The 22,484-nt window shown below is 39.6% G+C and overlaps 1 protein-coding gene across 13 annotated transcripts in view; it reads right to left on the bottom strand.

The window, feature by feature from the left end:
- STAU1 (staufen double-stranded RNA binding protein 1) overlaps window positions 1-22,484 on the bottom strand; it is a 65,616-nt gene that overhangs the window by 22,679 nt on the left and 20,453 nt on the right. For 6 of the 13 annotated variants that reach the window (XM_047770912.1, XM_047770906.1, XM_047770908.1 and 3 more), the window contains 2 exons: window positions 17,584-17,722; window positions 13,504-13,669 (listed from right to left, as the gene is read on the bottom strand). In XM_047770912.1, coding sequence (XP_047626868.1) covers window positions 13,504-13,669; window positions 17,584-17,684 — 267 coding nt within the window. In that variant the 5' untranslated portion in view covers window positions 17,685-17,722. Of the gene's footprint in view, window positions 1-13,503; window positions 13,670-17,583; window positions 17,723-19,972; window positions 20,178-22,484 lie in introns of all 13 variants that reach the window. The other 7 variants (XM_047770900.1, XM_047770901.1, XM_047770902.1 and 4 more) reach the window with 2 other exon arrangements.

Raw genomic sequence — 22,484 nt, 5'->3', positions numbered from 1 at the left:
CATAAGTCCGATAGAAAATAATGGTCTATTGCTAAATTTTAAACTCTCAACCACAGAAGCATTAGAATCACTTAGGCGCTTTACAAGGACAGATGCCAGAATTCCCTCTCCAGACAATGAACTCAAACTTCTGTAGGCAGAGCCTGGATGTCCATTTTATATATAGTATTTGACTTTGTTTTTTAAGTCCCCGGGTGATTTACTAGCAACCAGAGTTGAGATTCACTGCTCTAAACCACTGCTTCCAAAGAATCCCAAAAGGGACAATGCAACCAGTAAAATAAAAACGCAAAAAAGGAAACAAAGATATACATTTATTTGGAAGTGAGACTACACTGCTCTTTTACGAAAAACATTTTAATATTGTCTGGACTGGACGAAATGTTGCTATGGGGAAGCAGCAAATGACTCAAAACAAATCCACAAACACCATTCCCAGTGAGACAGGGCAAGTGCAGCCGGGCCTTACTCGTACCTTCACGAAGTGGGAAATTACTGTTAACATCAATCCCACAGTGCACGGTTCAGTAAAAAATCTAGGCAACATTAAGAAAAGAAAACAAAAACAAAAACAAAAAACCACCCTGAACCATGCTTAACCCTCAATATGCCAGGAAAAAATAGTCATCACCATTTACCATCTGGTTTCAAAGGACCCTCTTTATTTTTCTATATTTAAAGTCATTTAACTCAGCATTGTCACTGCTGTGGCTTGGGTTTGATCCCAAGTCTGGGGACTTCAGCATGCTGCAGACATGGCCAGTAGATAAATAAATAAAGTCACAAAAGACCTGTACTTTGAAAACTATAAGACACTGATGAAAGAAATCAAAGATGATACAAATAGATGGAAAGACATACCATGCTCTTGGATTGGAAAAGCCAATATTATCAAAATGACTATACTACCCAAGACAATCTACAGAGTCAGTGAAATCCCTATCAAATTACCAAGGACGTTTTTCACAGAACTTGAACAAAATAGTTTAAAGTTTGTCTGGAAGCACAGCAGACCCAGAATAGCCAAAGACATCCTGAAAAAGAAAAACGGAGCTGGAGGAATCAGGCTCCCTGACTTCAGACTACGCTACAAAGCAACAGTCATCAAAACCGTATGGTACTGGCACAAAGACAGACATATAGATCAGTGGAACAGGATAGAAAGCCCTGAATTAAACCCACACATCTACAGCCAACTAATCTACGACAAAGGAGGCAAGAATATACAATGGAGAAAGGACAGCTTGTTCAATAAATGGTGCTGGGAAAACTGGACAGCCACATGGAAAAGAATGAAATTGGAACACTCCCTAAATAGCACCATACACAAAAATAAACTCCAAGTGGATTAAAGACCTAGATATAAGACCAGACACTATAAAACTCCTAGAGGAAAACATAGGCCAAACACTCTCTGACATAAACCACAGCAACATCTTCTCAGATCCACCTCTTAGAATACTGATGATAAAAACAAAAATAAACAAATGGGACCTAATCAAACTTGAAAGTTTCTGCACAGCAAAGGAAACCCTGAACAAAATGAAAAGACAACACACAGAATGGGAGAAAATCTTTGCAAACGAATCAGCTGACAAGGGATTCATCTCTGAAATTTATAAACACCTTCTGCAGCTCCACACCAAAAAAAAAAAAAAAAACGACCCCATCAAAAAATGGGCAGAAGATCTAAACAGACAACTCTCCAAAGAAGACATACAGATGGCCAAAAAACACATGAAAAGATGTTCAGCATCACTCATTATTAGAAAAATGCAAATGAAAACCACTATGAGGTACCACCTAACACCAGCCAGAATGGCCATCATCAAAAAGTCTACAAACAATAAGTGCTGGAGAGGGTGTGGAGAAAAAGGAACCCTGTTACACTGTTGGTGGGATTGTAAGTTGGTGCAACCACTCTGGAAAACAGTATGGAGATGCCTCAGAAAACTAAAAATAGAACTACCATTCGATCCAGCAATCCCACTCCTGGGCATCTATCCAGAGAAAACCATGACTCGTAAAGACACACGTACTCTGATGTTCATTGCAGCACTATTTACAACAGCCAAGACATGGAAACAACCTAAATGTCCATCGACAGAGGAGTGGATCAAGAAGACGTGGTACATATACATAATGGAATATTACTCAGCCATTACAATGAACGAAATACCAGCATTTTCAGCAACATGGATGGACCTAGAAATTATCATACTAAGTGAAGTCAGCCATACAATGAGACACCAACATCAAATGCTTTCACTGACATGTGGAATCTGAAGAAAGGTCAGACTGAACTTCTTTGCAGAACAGATGCTGACTCACAGACATTGAAAAACTTATAGTCTCCAGAGGAGACAGTTTGGGGGGTGGGGGATGTGCTTGGGTTATGGGATGGAAATCCTACAAAATTGAATTGTTATGATCATTATATAACTAAAGATGGTGACAAATTCATTTGAGTAATAAAAAAATAGACATTTTCAATAAAAAAAGTTTTTAAAAATTAGCAATTACAACATTTATCATTAATAGAAACTCTGAAGTAGACTCTTAAGATTAAGATACAGCCCTGTCCTAAAAAGCTGCTTTTGATCAAACTCTGTATTAGAACAAATACATTGAGATGTATTTTTTAATTGTACTATTGGTCAAATGGAAACGGTAGGGAATATAATATGCTCTTCCATCGAATATGTCTATCTTCACTTTAAATTATGTAGTCTGTTACTTTGTTACCGAATAAATTATTTCCTATTTTTACCATATGTATCTGTTCTAGAATAACATATAAAAAATTTTTTAATTTATTATAATAATAAATAAGGTCATTTTATAAATAACATACAGAATAAAAGGACAACAGAAGTTATTTCACTAGAGATTTTTTTTAATATGAAATTAAAATTGGGAGTTTCCCCAAATGGCTGAAAGACTTAAATATACGACAGGACACCATCAAACTCCTAGAAGAAAACATAGGCAAAACACTCTCTGACATCAACATCATGAATATTTTCCCAGGTCAGTCTCCCAAAGCAATCGAAATTAGAGCAAAAATAAACCCATGGGACCTCATCAAACTGAAAAGCTTTTGCACAACAAAGGAAACCAAAAAGAAAACAAAAAGACAACTTACAGAATGGGAGAAAATAGTTTCAAATGACGCAACCGACAAGGGCTTAATCTCTAGAATATATAAGCAACTTATACAACCCAACAGCAAAAAAGCCAATCAATCAATGGAAAAATGGGCAAAAGACCTGAATAGACTTTTCTCCAAAGAAGATATACAGATGGCCAACAAACACATGAAAAAATGCTCAACATCGCTGGTTATAAGAGAAATGCAAATCAAAACTACCATGAGATATCACCTCACACCAGGCAGAATGGCCATCATTAATAAATCCACAAATAACAAGTGCTGGAGGGGGTGTGGAGAAAAGGGAACCCTCCTGCACTGTTGGTGGGAATGTAAACTGGTACAGCCACTATGGAGAACAGTTTGGAGATACCTTAGAAATCTATACATAGAACTTCCATATGACCCCGCAATCCCACTCTTGGGCATCTATCCGGACAAAACTCTACTTAAAAGAGACACCTGCACCCGCATGTTCATTGCAGCACTATTCACAATAGCCAGGACATGGAAACAACCTACATGTCCATCGACAGATGATTGGATTTGGAAGATGTGGTATATATACACAATGGCATACTACTCAGCCATAAAAAAGAATGCCATAATGCCATTTGCAGCAACATGGATGGAGCTAGAGAATCTCATACTGAGTGAAATGAGCCAGAAAGACAAAGACAAATACCATATGATGTCACTTATAACTGGAATCTAATATCCAGCACAAATGAACATCTCCTTAGAAAAGAAAATCATGGACTTGGAGAAGAGACTTGTGGCTGCCTGATGGGAGGGGGAGGGAGTGGGAGGGATGGGGAGCTTGGGCTTATCAGACACAACTTAGAATAGATTTACAAGGAGATCCTGCTGAATAGCATTGAGAACTTTGTCTAGATACTCATGTTGCAACAGAAGAAAGGCTGGGGGAAAAATGTAATTGTAATGTATACATGTAAGGATAACCTGACCCCCTTGCTGTACAGTGGGAAAATTAAAAAAAAAAAAAATTGGGAGTTTCCTGGTAGTCTAGTGGTTAAGACTTGGTGCTTTCACTGCTGCAGCCCAGGTTCATCCCCTGGTCTGAGAACTGAGATTTCCAATTGAGGCACTGCACACCACAGCCAAATAAAAAAGAAAAAAAAAAAAGGACATCAACAAACCCAAGTTTTTATTCTAGGTTTATAGTTTGGAAGGAAGGCAAATATACCCAAAATGGGTGAGATCCTTTTTTTTTTCCTTCCTTTTTACAGCCATACCTGTGGCATATGGAAGTTCCCAGGCTAGGGGTAGAATAGGAGATGCAGCTGCCAGCCTACACCAGAGCCATGGCAACGCCAGATTCAAGCTGAATCTGCGACCTATGCCACAGCCTGCAGCAGTGCCGGATCCTTAACTGAGCAAGGCCAGATATGGAATCCTAATCCTCAGAGACACTATGTCAGGTTCTTAACCCACTGAGCCAGAATGGGAATTCCAGAGCAAAGTCTTTTAAAAGCAACTAAATGCTCACCAGCTGCCATGCCTGAACCTAGAGCACAGCCCCCAATAACAATGCTAAATTTCAAACCCATGTCCAACAGGTTCTAGCTCATCACGATTCTGATTCTTCTTGTACCAGTATTGTCAAAACACTATCTTTTTGGGGGGTGCGCCTGTGATTATTATAGAAGTTCCTGGGACATAGATCAAACCCACGCCACAGCAGCAACCCGAGCCACTGCAATAATAAGGCCAGATCCGTAGTCTGCTGCACCACAAGGGAATTCCCAAACACACTACTTTTGAAACTGACTTATAACTTTGTTGAAGAGAGTACAGCCATAATTACAAAATGCTTTCACTTCTAGATTTATAAATGTCAAAAGAAGGATCTAGTAAGTTTTTCATTGTTATATCATCAATTTCCTTCTAATAAGAAAACCATAATTTGAAAAGATTCATACACCCCAATGTTCCTATCAGCCCTATGTACAAAAGCTAAGACATGGAAGCAATCTAAATGTCCATCAGCAGAGGAATGGATAAAGACATGGTGTATATACACAATGGAATTCCATTCAGCTATAAAAAAGAACGAAATAATGTCACCTGTAGCAACATGGATGGATCTAGAGATTATAAGATAAGTGCAGTCAGTCAGAAAGAGAAAGACAAATACCATATATCACTTATATGTGGAATCTAAAATATGACACAAACGAACTTATTTACAAAACAGAAACAGACTCACAGACACAGAAAACAAATTTATGGTTACTGAAGGGGAAAGGGGTAGGAGAGGGCTAAATGAGTAGGAGTTTGGCAGATACAAACTTCTAATCATAAATGAGATAAACAACAAGGTCCTATGGTATAGCACACGGAGCTACATTTAATGCCTTGTAATAAACCATTATGAAAAAGAATATTTTACATATTTAAATATAGTTCATATTTAAATGTTATATGTATATATATAGATATATGAATCACTTTACACCAGAAACTAACACAACACTGTAAATTGACTATACCTCAAAAAAATTTTTTCCTTCCAATACACACACCATCTTCTGCATGTGCCCACTTATTTTGCTGACGTTAAGTGGTAAGAAATAAACTCTGGTGGCCAAAAACCATAAAAGATGAAAGAATACTGCCACATAAATTTTTTTAGAAAATCAAAACAAGATGGTACAGTTCTTGTTGCAAAATACTGTATGACAAATTTCTTTCTTTCGTCTTTTTTTCTGTCTTTTGAGGGCCACACCCGTGGCATATGGAGGTTCCTAGTCTAGGGGTCTAATCGAAGCCACAGCTGCTGGCCTACGCCATAGCAACACCAGATCCGAGCCACCTCTGCAACCTACACCACAACTCACGGCAATGCCAGATCCGAGCTGAGTCTGCAACCTACACCACAGCTCACAGCAACGCCAGATCCTTAACCCACTGAGCAAGGCCAGGGATTGAACCTGGAACCTCATGGTTTCCACTGCGCCACGACGGGATTTCCGACAAATTCCTTTCTGTTGGCAGTTCCCTTGTGGTGCAGAGGGTTAAGTATCGGTGTTGTCACTGCCACAGGTCACTGCTGTGATGAGGGTCTGATCCCTGGTCAAGGAGTTCCTCATGCCGTCAGTAAGGCCATTGGTGGGGAAAAAAGAAAAGTACTTTCTGTTGAATGACCAGAAGAGTTTGCACACTTCTTTTTCATACACTATAGAAACACACAGTTCAATTCACTGACTCTTGAAAACTAAGGTATCACCTGAAGACTCCCAACCTAAGTCACTTCAACACCCTCACCATCCTCATTAAAGTCTAGAGGGCTGCTGTCTGCCTCTTTGCATTCATCTTCTGATTTGTCTCATAATGAAAACATCTTTCTCAATTTTCTTCTCTTTGCCAATACAGATAGAAAAATTCTGAATTTTCACCTGGGTTCAATAAAAGCCAAGAGTGGAGCAAAAAGATGGCATCTCCAGTCTTCTTTTGCATCTTCTTGAAAGATGATGTGATACATTAGGCCCCACAGTAAGAACATTAAAGGATGATGCAGTAACAACAATTACTTCACTACTACTACCCAGGGATTTCATCCTTCTCCCATTTCCTTATTTTAGTCTTGCTTACTACATATTTGGGAATAAATGATAAACAGTGCTGAAGTGTGATATGTAGGATGATAAGCAGCAGAATGTTTCAAAATACAAAAATTAAGATTCTATAATATGAAGTTCCCTGGTGGCCTAGAGGTTAAGGATTCATCATCACTGCTATGGCTCAAGTTCAATCCAAGGAACTTGTTGCATGCTGTGGGTATAGCCAAAAATAACAGAAAAAGATGCCATAATATAGATTTATAAAACGACCCAAAGGACCCACATGTCAAGACAGAACGAGTTTTTCTCTACTTTCAGAAAAATTATGTTTTCTGTTATTAAACCTCTACAAAAATAAATAAAAGTATGCAGTGTCGATTCTTACAGAGCTAGAAAAAGCTCAAAAATGAAAAGTGAAGAGTTCCCGCCTTGGCACAACAGGATCAGTGGTGTCTCTGCAGCACCAGGACGCAGGCTTGGTCCCCAACCGGCACAGTGGGTTAAAGGATCTGGCATTGCCACAGCTGCTGCATAGGTCAAAACTGTGGCTTGGATCTTGATCCCTGGTCTGGGAACTCCGTATGCCACAGGGTGGCCAAAAAAGAAAAACAACAAAAAAAGAAAACTGAATTCAATGGACCCTGATAGTACAATGACAATTAAGGTCTCCAATTTTAGTTTTAGTCCTACTTAAATAGGTCCCTGGCTCAAGTGAAGATAAGGACTCAATACCAGGAAAGGTTGCATTTATTTATCTTTACAAAAGCAGTATTAAAAAAAAAAAAAAACTTCAAATAGCACAATTTTTTTTAAAAGTCTGTCTTCTATCACTACCAAGAGAAAACTGCTTTTAAACTTTGCTATAACCTGGGAGAAAATAGTTTCAAAAATGCAACCCTCAAAGGTTTAATCTCTAAAATATACAAACAACTTATACAACTCAACAGAAAAAAAAACCAACAACCCAATGGAAAAATGGGCAAAAGACCTGAATAGACATTTCTCCAAAGAAGATATACAAATGGCCAACGAGCACATGAAAAAATGCTCAACATCACTGATTATTAGAGAATTGCAAATCAAACCTACTATGAGATACCACCTCACATGGTGATAGAATGACTATCATTAGTAAGTTCACAAATAACAAATGCTGGAGAGAGTGTGAGAAAAGGGAACCCTCCTGCACAGTTGGTAGAAATGTAAACTGGGATTACCACTATGGAAAACAGTATGGAGGTAACTCAGAAAATTCAATACAGAACTACCATGTGACCCAGCAATCCCACTCCTGGGCATATAAATACACGGAAAAAACTTTCCTTGAAAAAGACAAAAGCACCTCTATGTTCACCACAGCACTATTCACAATACCCAAGACATGGAAACAACCTAAATGTCCATTGACAGATGAATGGATTAAGAAGATGTGGTATATATACACAGTGGAATACTACTCAGCCATTAAAAAAGAACAAAATAATGCCATTTGCAGCTACATGGATGGAACTAGAGACTCTCATCCTAAGTGAGGTCAGTCAGAAAGAGAAAGACAAATACCATTTCACCTATATCTGAAATCAAATACATGGCACAAATAAACACAGAAAAGAAGCTCATGGACTTGGAGAACAGATTTGTTGTTTCCAAGGGAGAGGGGGAGGGAGTGGGATGGGTGGGAATCTGGGGTTAAGAGATGCAAACTACTGCCTTTGGAATGGATAAGCAATGAGGTACTGCTTACAGTGAAGGGAACCATACCTAGTCATTTATGATGGGGCATGATGGAGGAGAATGTGAGAAAAAGAGTGTATGTGTGACTGGGTCGCCTTGCTGTACAGTAGAAAATTGACAACACTGTAAACCAACTACAATGGAAAAAACAAAAATCATTAAAAAAAATAAACTTTGCTGTAACCTTCAAGATAGAAACTATGCACATTCAAACATATACAGATACATACATACAGACACACACACAGTTGGTACTTTTCTTTTCTTTTCTTTTCTTTTTTTTGTCTTTTTTGCTATTTCTTGGGCCGCTGCTGCGGCATATGGAGGTTCCCAGGCTAGGGGTCGAATCGGAGCTGTAGCCACCGGCCTACGCCAGAGCCACAGCAACTCGGGATCCGAGCCGCGTCTGCGACCTACGCCACAGCTCACGGCAACACCAGATCCTTAACCCACTGAGCAAGGGCAGGGACCGAACCCACAACCTCGTGGTTCCCAGTCGGATTGGTTAACCACTGCGCCACGACGGGAACTCCCAGTTGGTACTTTTCTTTACCTAACACTATTACACTATACACATAATAACAGCTCTGGATCTTGATTCCCCCCATTCAATAGATTATGAGCCTCCTTCCATGCCCATGTACACACATATCCACCACACTCTGTACTCCTGGGATAAATGCTTTCACTTATTTAACCATTTCCCTACTAATGGACATATACACTAGCTCCTGTTTTTCTCTATTAAAAATACTATATGGGAGTTCCCGTCGTGGCGCAGTGGTTAATGAATCCGACTAGGAAACATGAGGTTGCGGGTTCGGTCCCTGGCCTTGCTCAGTGGGTTAACGATCTGGCGTTGCCATGAGCTGTGGTGTAGGTTGCAGACACGGCTCGGATCCCGCGTTGCTGTGGCTCTGGTGTAGGCCGGTGGCTACAGCTCCGATTCAACCCCTAGCCTGGGAACCTCCATATGCCACAGGAGCGGCCCAAGAAATAGCAACAACAACAACAACAACAAAAAAGACAAAAAAAAATACTATATGACCACCTTACTCCTAACAACTCAGACACTGAGTAAGTCTTCCTTTATTAGCACATGCCTTAGATGGAGAGGATAGAATAGGATAGGACTGGACAGAAGAGAAGAGCTTTCCCAACTCAGGACCTTGGCACAAGCTGCTCCCTGTGCTGGGAATGTACTTCCCCTGCTCTTATGCTCATCTTTAGTTTCAGTTTAAATGACTCCTCCTCAGAAAAGACATCTCTGAATGTACCAACAGTACTCCAACCTAAACAAGACATCTTATGCTCTCGTGACGCTTGCTACTTCCATCCTAGCACTCATTGCCTTTTTTTTTTCTTCTTCTTTTTGGTTACCCCATAGCATATGGAGCTCCTAGGCCAAGGATCAAATAAGAGCCACAGTTGCAACCTGAGCCACCGTTTCCACCTATGCTGCAGTTGCAGCAACACTGGATCCTTAACCTGCTGTGAAGAGCCAGGGACTGAACTCACATCCCAGTCCTCCAGAGATACTGCCAATCCCATTGCACCACAGCAGAACTCACTGGACTTTTTTTTTTTTTTTTTTGCTTTTTAGGGCCGCACCCACAGCATATGGAAGGTCTCAGGCTAGGGGACAAATCTGAGCTATAGCTGCCGGCCTATGCCACAGCCACAGTATCAATAGCAACTTGGGACCTGAGCCACATCTGCAACCTACACTACAGCTCCTGGCAACATGCCAGATCCTCAAATCACCAAGCAGGGCCAGAGATTGAACCCAAATCCTCAAGTACACTGAGCCACCATGGGAACTCCCCTCACTGCACCTTTTGATGTTACTGATGTTAACATCAGCCAACTTCATTCAACCAAACTCCACATGGAGAAGAGCAATGTTTACCTTCAGGGCTGAGCACAATGCCTGTCAACAACCTGTCCTGTACACAGAAACTGCTGGCTTTATTGGCTATGTTTTTAGAAAGGATGAATTGATTCAGCACACAATCACATGCTATACAACTTTCAACACGAGTTCCTATTGTGGTTCAGGGGTTAATGGACCTGACTAGTATCCATAAGGACGCAGGTTCGATCCTTGGCCTCGCTCAGTGAGTTAAGGATCTGGTGTTGCTATGAGCTGTGGTGTAGGTCACAGATGTGGCTTGGATTCCGCGCTGCTGTGGCTGTGGTATAGGCTAGCAGCTACAGCTCCAATTCGACCCCTAGCCTGGGAACCTCCACATGCCAAGGGTGTGGCCCTAAAAAAAACCAAAAACAAAGAAACAAAAAAACCACCACACACACACACAAAACTTTCAACAACATTTTAGAGCCATTAAAAGCACTTAGAAGATATTGAATTTGAGTCGTCCATGGAATTATAAGTAAATAGCATGACAACATATTCATGATAAGCACTTCAGGGGAAAAGAAAAGGTGGTTACTGTACAATATCATCCCATTCACGTGAAACAGACAGTGCAGGTATGTACTTACACATACATCCACCAAAAGGTTTACAGTGACTTTCTCCAAGTGGTACCTTTATACATCATTTTTCTTTTCTCCAGTATTAAAAATTTTGTGTAGTTTGCAACTATCTTTTAAAACTCCCTTTATCCCCTGCTACCTGTCCACCAGGGGGCCTGGTAGATCACGGGCAGCTCATTTAGGTAGAAAACCAAGTGATTCATTTATTACTTCAAAGAAGTCATATCCTAATTAATGATTCTTGTTTCTGAAGCAATGATTAAGGCCAGTCTTTGGGCCATTTCTGAAGGGAACCGTCTCTACTTCAAGTCATACAGAAGTAGAAAAGAGGCAAAGAGAAGGAAATAAGGGGCAGGAATGATAAGCATTCCCAGCCAAGCTCCATAGGGATGTCAGATGGGCCAAGGAGAGGGTGCCCTCTACAGCCACCCGCTCTAGTGAGCCACACTCCGGGGAGCCGGCTCTGAGACACCAACAGGCGCTTTCCATTTGCTTCACTGTGGTGAAGATGTGCTTCCAAGGAGGAGTCCCGGGGGGAAACTGCCTGAGAAGCACTGAAAATACACAGGCCTGTGATTTCCAAACCCCGACTGTGCTTTAGAGTTACTCCAAGAGCACATTATAAAAGAAAAAAAAAGCAAAACCCATACTCCTGGGTCTTAGCCTAGACCAACTGTATTAGAATCATGTGGGTTGGGCCAAGGAATTTTTTTTTAAACTTCTCAAGTGATTCTGAAGCAGACAACCTACATACCAGTGTTCAGTGATTGTTTAACAACTGCTGGCTAGAAGGAACCAAGAAGTATCCACCCCACCTGACTTCAGTTAGATTAGCACCAAAGTTAAGTCAAATAAATGAAAAGTCTCCAAAAATGACTCCGATTTCACTATCTTTGGTGTTTCAACAAATCTCACCAGAGAAGCTTATCCTTTTACTTCGCTAAATCCTCCTCTCCTAAGTTACAGTTCCTTCTCTTTTATCTGGTCCTCAGTGGACCCTGGAAACAGATCATCTCTGATAAAAAGTGTGCTCACACCAAAGACAGAAATGCACTGCAATGAAAGAAAAACAAAACCCTCCTGTGCAGCCAGCCATGAAGCCACAGACCACCAATCTGAGCTGGGTCACCCAGGAGGGGAGCTGGGCTTAACAGACCTCAGTAAACACCCTGGCAAGGGTCCATTCAAGTTCATACCTATCAGCACATACTTAGCTCAGTGTTCTGTGCAAGATCTTATTCTTTGAGAAGTTATTTCTTAAGGAAGGAAGGTCAAATATCCAGGGGTATTTTCAGAAGGCATTTCATGCTGTGATTAAACAGAATCATGAAATCTCAATGTTTTCTACTCAGTAGGTTTCTTCTGGACCTTTGGTGATAAGACTGCCTTATCAGAGACAATCACTAATGCTCTGGCCCCTCAATGCATAGAGTCATTGATTTTCTAAGACCCATATCCTATCTAGTCACAGAGAATTAAAATCCTTTACCTATTGTGATAGTTTTAAAACACAGCCCCCAAATACTTTGATACTACTCTTAACCAGAACTGGGGCTCTTGACATTGTGAATGTACTAAAAGTTTCTAAACTGTATACTCAAAATGGTTAAAATTGTAAAACTGTTGTGTGAATTCTACCTCAACTAAAAAAAAAAAAAGAGAGAGAGAGAGAGAAATCCTGTATCTCCTTATTATGAATCTGGCCTCTCTGCCTGTTTGATCTGTAGAATTTGGCAGAAGTGATGCTGTGCTGATTTCTGTGCCCAGGTCCTAAGAAACTGGCAGCTGCTTCCATTTACTGTCTTCTAGAATGTTCATTCTTGGAACCTAGCCATCATACCACAGGATGTGTAAACAGTCTCTGTACAGGTTAACAAAAGAAACTGAGGTCCCTGGAACAGAGCCCCCTCTTAGTCCCCAGCCGAAAGCCAGCAACAACTTAAGAGCCCTGTGAAGGAGCCATCTTGAAAAAGATCCTCCAGCCCCTGCAGAGCTGCCTCAGCCCCAGCTACATGGAGCAGAGACAGGCTCCCCCTGCCAAGCCTTGCCTGAACTGCAGGCTTGTGAGCAAAATAAAAGTCTATAGGAGTTTGAGCCACAAAGTTTTGTGATGGTTTGTTAAGCAATAGTAGATAACTAGCACTTCAATACAATTAAGAAAGAACATTTGGTCAAAATGGTTCAGAAAATCCTCTAACCTGGTATCATAAATCACAGATTCTGACAAGCATAGTCTTTAGCACCAAAGAATTCATCCATGCATGTTTTCACAACTCAACTGAGTCACATTCTAACACTGTTCACTCATAACTATGCCACTGAGTTCAAAAGAAGGCACCCGACTTTCCTGCTAAGAAATTTTTTTAAAGGAAGAGAAAAGGCAAGAAAGCTACATGGTACGACAGCTTATAAGCAATCAAGGAACAAAATTATGGACAGCTCTGAATGCATCCTCTTAGAAAATGCAACTTGACGTCTTTCCCACCCCCCTACAACACCCAAAGTGTCAAGGAGCCCCAGTTCTGCGCCCCTTACCTCCAGCCTCTCAGGTGGGGGCTCATTCTGCAGGATCCTCAAAGCTTTCGCAGCAGCATCGTGTTTCGCAGCCTGTCTCGTCTTTCCTTTCCCATTAAATTGCTGTCCTCCCACAGAAAGCTCAACTTGATAAAGTAAAGGTGGTACTGGAAATGGGTAAAAGTACCTAAAAATAGAAGGAGTAAGGAAAATTAGTTTCAGATTGATAAGTCACTGTACATATTTGGCAAATTCCAAGTCTTTCCTTTATCATAGGTCCTCATCACATTAGCTTTTGCTTGCTAATAATGATTCCTCATCAATATATTCAGAGGGAGTTCCCGTCGTGGCGCAGTGGTTAACCAATCCGACTAGGAACCATGAGGTTGTGGGTTCGATCCCTGCCCTTGCTCAGTGGGTTAAGGATCCGGCGTTGCCATGAGCTGTGGTGTAGGTCGCAGACGCAGCTCGGATCCCAAATTGCTGTGGCTCTGGCGTAGGCTGGCGGCTACAGCTCTGATTAGACCCCTAGCCTAGGCACCTCCCATATGCCGCAGGAGTGGCCCAAGAAATGGCAAAAAGACAAAAAAAAAAAAATATATATATATATATGAGATTTCGTATGTTTATGCTAAATTAGAATTGCCACACAGTGTAAGCAAATACTGTTCATGTTCCACAAAATACACTGGCTTACAAATTACATGAGTTCAATTTATACATATATATAAAGCTAATCCATAATTACAAAATCTAAAATGGATCAGGCTTTGGCTGAGAAAGAAAATATGCTCTACTTTCTCATATCTGAGATTCACACTTCCATGTCTCCAGAAAAGGATGGAAATTCTTAAACACAAGACTTCTATTTTATTTTTTTCTGCTCTGTGATGTAGTCCATTTTATTTTTTGATATTTTATTTTTATTTTTTTTTACAGAATAAAATACATACATTTAAGCACAATTACATTCACACAGATTATTATATCATGGATCTTAAGAAACAGATTAAGTGACATCCTCTGGAGAAGTGGAATGGAAAATATGCTGAGACAAATAGGAAATTTATTCTATACTTTATCCTATTTTGTATGGCTTTCATCCTTACTATTTAGTATTATCTATTACATTTCAATTTTTCTTTAACAATTAGCATTATACTAAAATTGTTACATTATGCAACTAAAATTTATAAAGAAGAAAGCCTTATATACCATTAAATATTTTATATAGCATAATAAAAAGAATAACTGGTAAGAATAACAAAAATAATATACCCTCTGAAAATAAGTAAAATATAAAATGCATAAATTAGTTAAAAAACAGTGTAACTATATAAATATGTCCTCACAATTTGTTACATGTTATTGATTCTTCAATATAGGCATTACACCATTCTAGGTGATGTGATAAACAAGACATTATAGACCTTACATTGTACCATGAAGAGAAATGGTTATTAATAATACAATTGTAGAACTGTATTATTTAATTGTACAGTTGCATTATTTAATTATCGTAAGTACTTTGATGGAGAGGAAACCAGAATCAGATCTAAGAAGACTTCAGCATTCCAAGAATGATGTCGAATGACCCTCTTCATGGTGGATTACGCACTTATTTACTACGAGATATATTTCTTCTCCAGAGATTCCTTGTTTGTGTATCAATTGTAGATTTTTGGTTTGCAGTTATTCTGAAGTTTTGATATGAGTCTATATGTATATGAGATTGTTTTAAGTTGTTGTTCTCTTAATTGCAAGTTCATCTCCAGTGTCCTGCATTTGTACCCAACTCTTCTCCTGATTTCTGATTTTGGTGGTATAATTGCGCATGGATGATTTCGTATCTTTGCTGTATGTATACCTTTACTGGTGAGCCTTGTCATGTGTGGAATTTTTGTTTCCTGTTGCTGTCTTTTCTTTTATGCCTAGAGAAGTTCCTTTAGTATTTGTTGTAAGTCTGGTTTAATGTTGCTGAATTATCTCAACTTTTGCTTATCTGAGAAGATTTTGATTTCTCCTTCAAATCTGAATGAGAGCCTTGCTGGGTAGAGTCATCTTGGTTGGAGGTTTTTTTCCTTTCATCATGTTAAGTATATCATGCCACTCCCTTCCGGCCTGCAGAGTTTCTAATGAAAAATCTGCCAATAACCTTATTGGGGTTCCCTTGTATGTTACTTGTTTCTTTTCCCTAGCTGCTTTCAAGATTTCCTCTTTAATTTTGGTCAGTTGGATTACTATGTGTCTCGGTGTATTCCTCCTTGGGTTTATTTTATATGGTACGCGTTGTGCTTCCTGGATTTGAGTGAGTGGTTCCTTTCCCATGTTAGGGAAGTTTTCGGCTATTATCTCTTGGAATATTTTTTCTGTCCCCTTCCCTCTCTCTTCTCCTTCTGGCACCCCTATAATATGGATGTTGGTGCGTTTAACGTTGTCCCAGAGTTCTCTGAGACTCTCTTTATTTGTTTTCAATCTTTTTTCTCTTTTCTCTTCCACATCCGTAATTTCCACTAATCTGTCCTCCACCTTGCTTATTTGTTCTTCTGCCTCCTGTATTCTGCTGTTAGCTGCTTCTAGTGAATTTTTTACTTCAGTTACTATATTTTGCATCTCTTCTTGTTTAAGTTTTATATCTTTTATCTCTTTGGTCAGTGTTTCCTGTAAGTTATCCATCTTTGCCTCCAGTTTATTTCCAACGTCTTGCATCATCTTCAGCATCAACAATCTAAAGTCTTTTTTCCTGGAGGCTGAGAATCTCTTCATCGCTTAGCTGATTTACTGGGGTTTTTCCTTTCTCCCTCATCTCCCTCTGTCTTTTCATTTTTATAGGTTTTTGGTGTGGGGACCTTTTTATAGATAATAGAGTTGTAGCCTCTCTTACTCCTGGTGTCTGTCCCCCTTGTCAAACACAAGACTTTTAGAAAGAAGCTTCAGGAGGTTCCATATGGTTCATCAGGTTAAGGATCGAGTATTGTCACTGTGGTGGCTCGGGCTGCATTCCCGGGAACTCCCACATTCCCTGGGCATGGCCTAAACCAAACAAAAAAAAGACTTCCATTTCTGGGAGTTCTCTTGCAGTGCAGCAGGTTAAGGATCTGACATTGTTGCTGCTGTGACGTGGATCTGATCCCTGGCCTGGGAACTTCCACCAGCCACAGGCATGGGAAAGAAAAAAAAAGACCCTCATTTCTGGAAAGCACAATAACCTATAGCCTGGCAGAGACTGGTTTCTCCCATTTCAGAGTTAGTTTCTTTCTTCCTTCCTTCTTCCTGTCTCTCTTTTTTTTTTTTTTCTTTTTGCTTTTTAGGGCCAGCATATGGAATTCCCCAGGAGTCGAATCAGAGCTACAGCGGCCGGCTTACATGACAGCAAGAGCAACAGGGGATCCAAGCTTCATCTGCAACCTACACCAGAGCTCACCACAACACCAGATCCTTAACCCACTAAGTGAAGCCAGGGGTCGAATCCATATCCTCATGGATACTAGCCGGATTTGTTTCCACTGCACCATGATGGGAACCCCCATTTCAGAGTTTCTATTTTTAAAATTGCTTTGGCCTCCACTTTCCCCCCAAGGTAGGGCAGAGACCCATTCTGATCATTAATCTATCCACTAGTGTGTTATGACCACAAGCAGAAGGATTTAAATACATGATATTTTCAGGTTTCAATGAATATCTTACTGTACCTGTACAGTGGGGCTATTTACAAACCACAAAGGTAAGTTTAAAGGTCAGAAAGTAACCAATAAAGACAATCAAGAAACTATGAATGTTGAGAATTGTCATGCTGCAGGAAACATGTACAAATATCACTCAGTTGCACAAAGCAGTTACAATGGTGATCTTTAACCAGCTTGCTTGGGGTCCATACTGCTAGTGAGGAATGTGCTCAGGCCCTTTTCAGTGGTAGGAGCTAACAGACCAACACAATACAGTTTCAACAACACCAACAAAATAAAGACTGATTTTAGCATCTGACAGGCCAAAGTGGACCAAATCAAACCATCACGTGCTGTACCATCTATAGATCTTATTATTCTATGTAAAAAGATCAGATATATTTTCATCTGTATTTAAAACAAAACAAACACATACCTTGGGGGATAAGCACCTCCTCTCATGTTGTAGTTATAGGTGGACTGCATCCGAGAGTAAGGATCGACAGGCTTATACATTGGTTTTTTTCCAAGTTTCATGCACAGTGCATTTAGTTCTACAGTAGGGGTTATGCTTTCTGCAACACAGAATCAACACAAATAACTGTTTTTTTCTGATATGAGAATAACGCTCACTATAATAAAAAAGAAGAGCATGCTTTCTGCTAACTGGATTCATGATGCATTTCATGAAAGGATCTAAGTACTTCACTGCTAGGCATCAGGTCAGGAAATCCAAGAATCTGCTTGTGATTTCTAGATATCAATACATAGTCAATCGCACAAAATATACTATAAGGGCTATTAGGGGAGCAACAATGTTAACAGGATGTTAGCAGTGAAAGCCATACATTCCAGTTGTCATAAATAAGTTCCAATACATATCAAATGCCACGATTAAAAAAAGTCTCATAGGCCTGTCCACATCACTTCACTGTTTGGGAATACTTAACCAATACAACTTTGGCTGTACTGACTGGATGTCTGTACACACTATTTCATAGAACAATGCATTTATTCAGTACTAACAAGAGGCAAAGCACTGTGCTAAGCTTGAGAGACAAAATCCTTGCCCCAGAGGAGTTCAAAGTAAACAAAACACACACAGAGAAGTGTAACATGACAGGATGTGTGCTATAAGAAAAGGTGTATAATCACCGAGGAGACAAGTCAGTTCTATCTGGAGAAGTCAGATGAATGGCACGAAATAGATATTACCATTATCCTTTTTTTTCAGCCGCACTCACGACACACGGAAGTTCCTGGGCCATGGACTGAATCCGAGCCACAGCTGAGACCTATGCCACAGCTGCAGCAATGCCGGATCCTCAACCCACTGTGCCATAGGAGAACTCCGATATTTCCATTCTCTATAGTTATAATGTGATGTGACTTGTGGCAATACTTGTTAGGAAATGAGTTTTGTTGCCATATACAACAGGAACAAGTATATCTTGGGTTATCTCAGAGTTATAAACTTTATAAAATACATACTATTCATTCTCCCATTTTTTTTCTCTCAGTTCATCCATATCATAAACCTTTAAAAATAATTTAAAAGGAAAACCAGCCTGGAAAGATTAGTGTCAGTGCACAGTCACATCTAAAAACATTTTCATATCAAACACAGAACAACACTAGCAATGGCAAAGTTCCGTGTAAACGCACACAAAAACCCACTTTATGATGCCTCTTTAGGATGTGTGTAGAGAAAAATAAAAATGACTTGATTCAGTATCATAACTAGTCTGACTAAATTTAATGCATGAATCAAATTTATAAGAATATCTTTGCATTCGCTAAGTCAGAGGGTCACAACCTCCCTCTAGCTAACATCAGAATTTTTTCAGAATTATATTTTTATGTAATTCAAATAGTTACATTTTAAGAGTAGCTCTGACCCATATAATGTATCTGCATTAGAGAACATAATTTTTTTTTTTGCTTTTTAGGGCCACACCCACAGCATATGGAAGTTCCCAGGCTAGGCATCGAATCAGAGCTACAGTTATCAGCCTACACCGCAGCCACAGCAACTCGGGATCTGAGCCATGTCTGCGACCTGCACCACAGCTCACGGCAACGCCAGATCCTTAACCCACTGAGTGAGGCCAGGGATTGAACCTGCATGCTCATGGATCCTAGTCAGGTTCGTTAACTGCTGAGCCATGAAGGGAGCACCTAGAGAACGAATTTGAAGAAAGAATACTACATAGAAATCAAAAGCAACAAGAAAGATGTGACCAAGATCTTCCCGATTCATTCCCGCATTCAAAGGGCCTGGGGTGAGTTCATGTCCTAGAGGGGTAACTCTGCTAAAACAGCCACTTCCACCTACAGCCACCAGGTCAGTGGTTCCCAAGCTTTTATCAGACGCTCTTCTTTTTCAGTATTCTCCTCCCCTGGACCTTTCTTGAAGAGATAATTATCTAATGATTTGCAAATGTTACTTTCTCATTCTTGTTAATGATCAGGAGACATAAAATTGACAATCAGGGATTATGACCAACATGTGGTAATCAATATGACCATACTGAATTTAAGTGATTTTAGCTAAAATCTACATTCTTGGTAATTTATAAACCTTATCAAAAGAAAAAAAAATATGTGTCTTCACTAAGCTTTTTAAAAAATCTTAGAAATTGTTTGGTGACATCCCCCATCTCCCATGACCACTTCTCCAGATTGTAGATTGGAAACCACTGCTTTAGAGTCAGGTTAAGATTCTGAAAAGATAAGCATTTGCCACTGGTAGTGCAAAATCTGTGCTTTCAAAATCAACAAGTTAGTTAAGAAAGAGAGAATTCATATAGATACTAAACGGGTACCTCTAGACACACTTTTGAAAGGAACCTGTCTTGGCCCACGCATAATACCTGGATTCCTTCCTTCGCTACGAAAAGGGCGGACTATGGGTTTAGGAAATTTTGTTCCTTCCAAAGCTTTGGCAGCAGCTGTGTGTTGGGCTTTTTTAATACTAGTTCCTTCAGCTTCCCAGTGCTGATCTCCAAGTGTTAGCTGTACTGTAAACACCTACAAATGAAAATTGTGAGCTCTCAATTCACGAAACCTGATGTTGACTGTAATATGTCACGTGGACCTTGAACATATTTTATGGTCATGGTTTAAAAGGCGTGGTCATTATCTTGGTCATTTATCCCTTCACCCCCTTTTTCACTGGTTTTACAAACACAAAAAGATACACGTATCATTGACTTGTATTACACAGCACTCTATAGAAAACCATGCTTTGAAAGACAGGGGTAACCACAGAGATTAAAAAAAAAGGTTTCTTATATATTAAAACATTGAACATTGATTATTGGGCAGCCATCCAAACAGAAATTGTCTTCCCATTACCTCTCATGGAAGAAATTTAGCAAACTTAATTTAGACACATAGTAGGATCTTATACAAATTAAGACAATACTTGTTTTCATGTTGTATTTGCGGACTCTTGTCTGAAAACACAAGCCCATTACGACAAAAACACAAGTAAATTTGGGAGCATCAGCCAGGTTTCAAAATGTTGCCTCTACTTTCCTAAGACTACTATTCAGACCACTTTCTGCCTCCACTTTCAGAAAAAAATCAGATTCACAGCAAGCAAAGATCAAAACAGTTCATTTCTGTCCTCAACAAATGCTGACAATGGCAAGCCTCTTTTTTTTTCCTTTTTTAAGTATAAAGGCAACCCATGTGCACACTCCAGTTGTAAAATCAGGTTATGTTAATCCTATCAGTATTAAATTAATACTTTATCAAAAACAAAAATACAATGACCCATCACAGCACAATGATTCTTTAACTTTTGTGTGCATCTGAAGAATAACCTGAGAAGCCTGGTAAAAACACATGCCCATGGATTTCAACTAAAGACCACAAGAGGAGACCCAGGTATGTGTATTTACAATAAGCTCCCAAAGTGATTCTGATATACTTTAAGGTTTGAGACTCACTACTTTGAAACTTTTATTCTTCTAATTTTATCACCAAATGTCACTTTATTTCATTTACAAGTCAAAGCACTAGTGATTTGAGTATGTCTAGGTCATTTAAATTCAAGGGCTGACTTGCCTTCATAGCTGATTTTTCTTGTAGATCTTAACTTCAGGATTCCCTCAGCGCACAGCTTTCACTAAAGGGGAAAAATTAAAGAATCCCTCATCCCCCTTGAAACATTAGAGGTCTCCTGTATTTATGCTGCAGTTCAAAAAGTTACTCATTTAAGCACCAATAACATGAACGCAAAACCCTGTCAGGCCTGAGAAGTCAGGTCAACCAGCAGAAGCCTGCAGTGCTGTGCCATCCCAGGGTCATTTTCGTGATCCTTTCATGGAAAGACATTGAAGGGGAAAATGCTAAAAACAGAAAAGAGTTAATTTCATGATCAGTTTTGACTTTCTCCAGGACTGTCCCGTTGATGCTGCTGCCACTCTGCTGTCTTCTGTGTGGAGGGTTGGTAGTGAGGTTAGATCTTGGTTCAGACAGAATTAAAAGTACACCAGACCTCTGACTTTTTAAATAGTCTAACAGTCATCTAGAAGGAATCACTTTTCCTTTGAGCAACTTGTAGGTTAAAAAAAAACGTAGTTACAGACTGAACACAGAGCCAAATTACCTTAAGTACTAATAGAGTTTTCAAGTGAGAGAGCACGTATTTGAAAAAAAATACCAGAAACAGTTAACAAAGGGAATCCCAAAGTTAAGGTCTGCAAAAAAAAAATCCTGTAGAAGAAACAGAACTATTATAAAAAACGGCCAATTGCCTTCTAAAGAAATATTGCAAATATAATTATGCTTTAGAATAAATTAAAACTAGCTCCATGTGAGTGGGAAATTTCTGTTTTTCTTAAATGCATGATTGCTTAGTAATAATAACAACTACCATCTCTCAAGCATACACTAAGTGCCAGGCACTGTGCTCTACGCTTTAATATACATTCTCACAACAGGCCTGGCTGGTAGGTATTATTATCCCCATTTTACAGATGAGGAAACTGAGGTTCAAAAAAAGTAGCAACTTGCCCAATAGCACACAACTAATAAGAAGCTGAGATTCAAATCTAGATATGTCTGGCTCCAAAGGCACCTAACTGCACTATCCTATGGTCCCTATTTCTGATTGTGGTTGATGTTACTTTTAGTCAAATGAAAAGAGAAACTTGCTATCATTCAAGGTTTGAGCTTTGCCTGTCAAGAAAAACGAGGCTTAAGGAGACATGTAACTTATCCTTTTAAGATTATATTATCTTACTGTAAGTCTAGGATCAGAAACAGGAGCCCAATTCCCCCTCATACCAAATCCTCTCATATTAGAGCTGCAAAAGGTAAAGCCAG

This window comes from Phacochoerus africanus, chromosome 3, assembly GCF_016906955.1.
Source record: "Phacochoerus africanus isolate WHEZ1 chromosome 3, ROS_Pafr_v1, whole genome shotgun sequence".
NCBI classification, from domain to species: domain Eukaryota; kingdom Metazoa; phylum Chordata; class Mammalia; order Artiodactyla; family Suidae; genus Phacochoerus; species Phacochoerus africanus.
The sequence above is the reverse complement of the archived record's forward strand: the minus strand, read 5'-3'. Positions and strand labels throughout refer to the sequence as shown.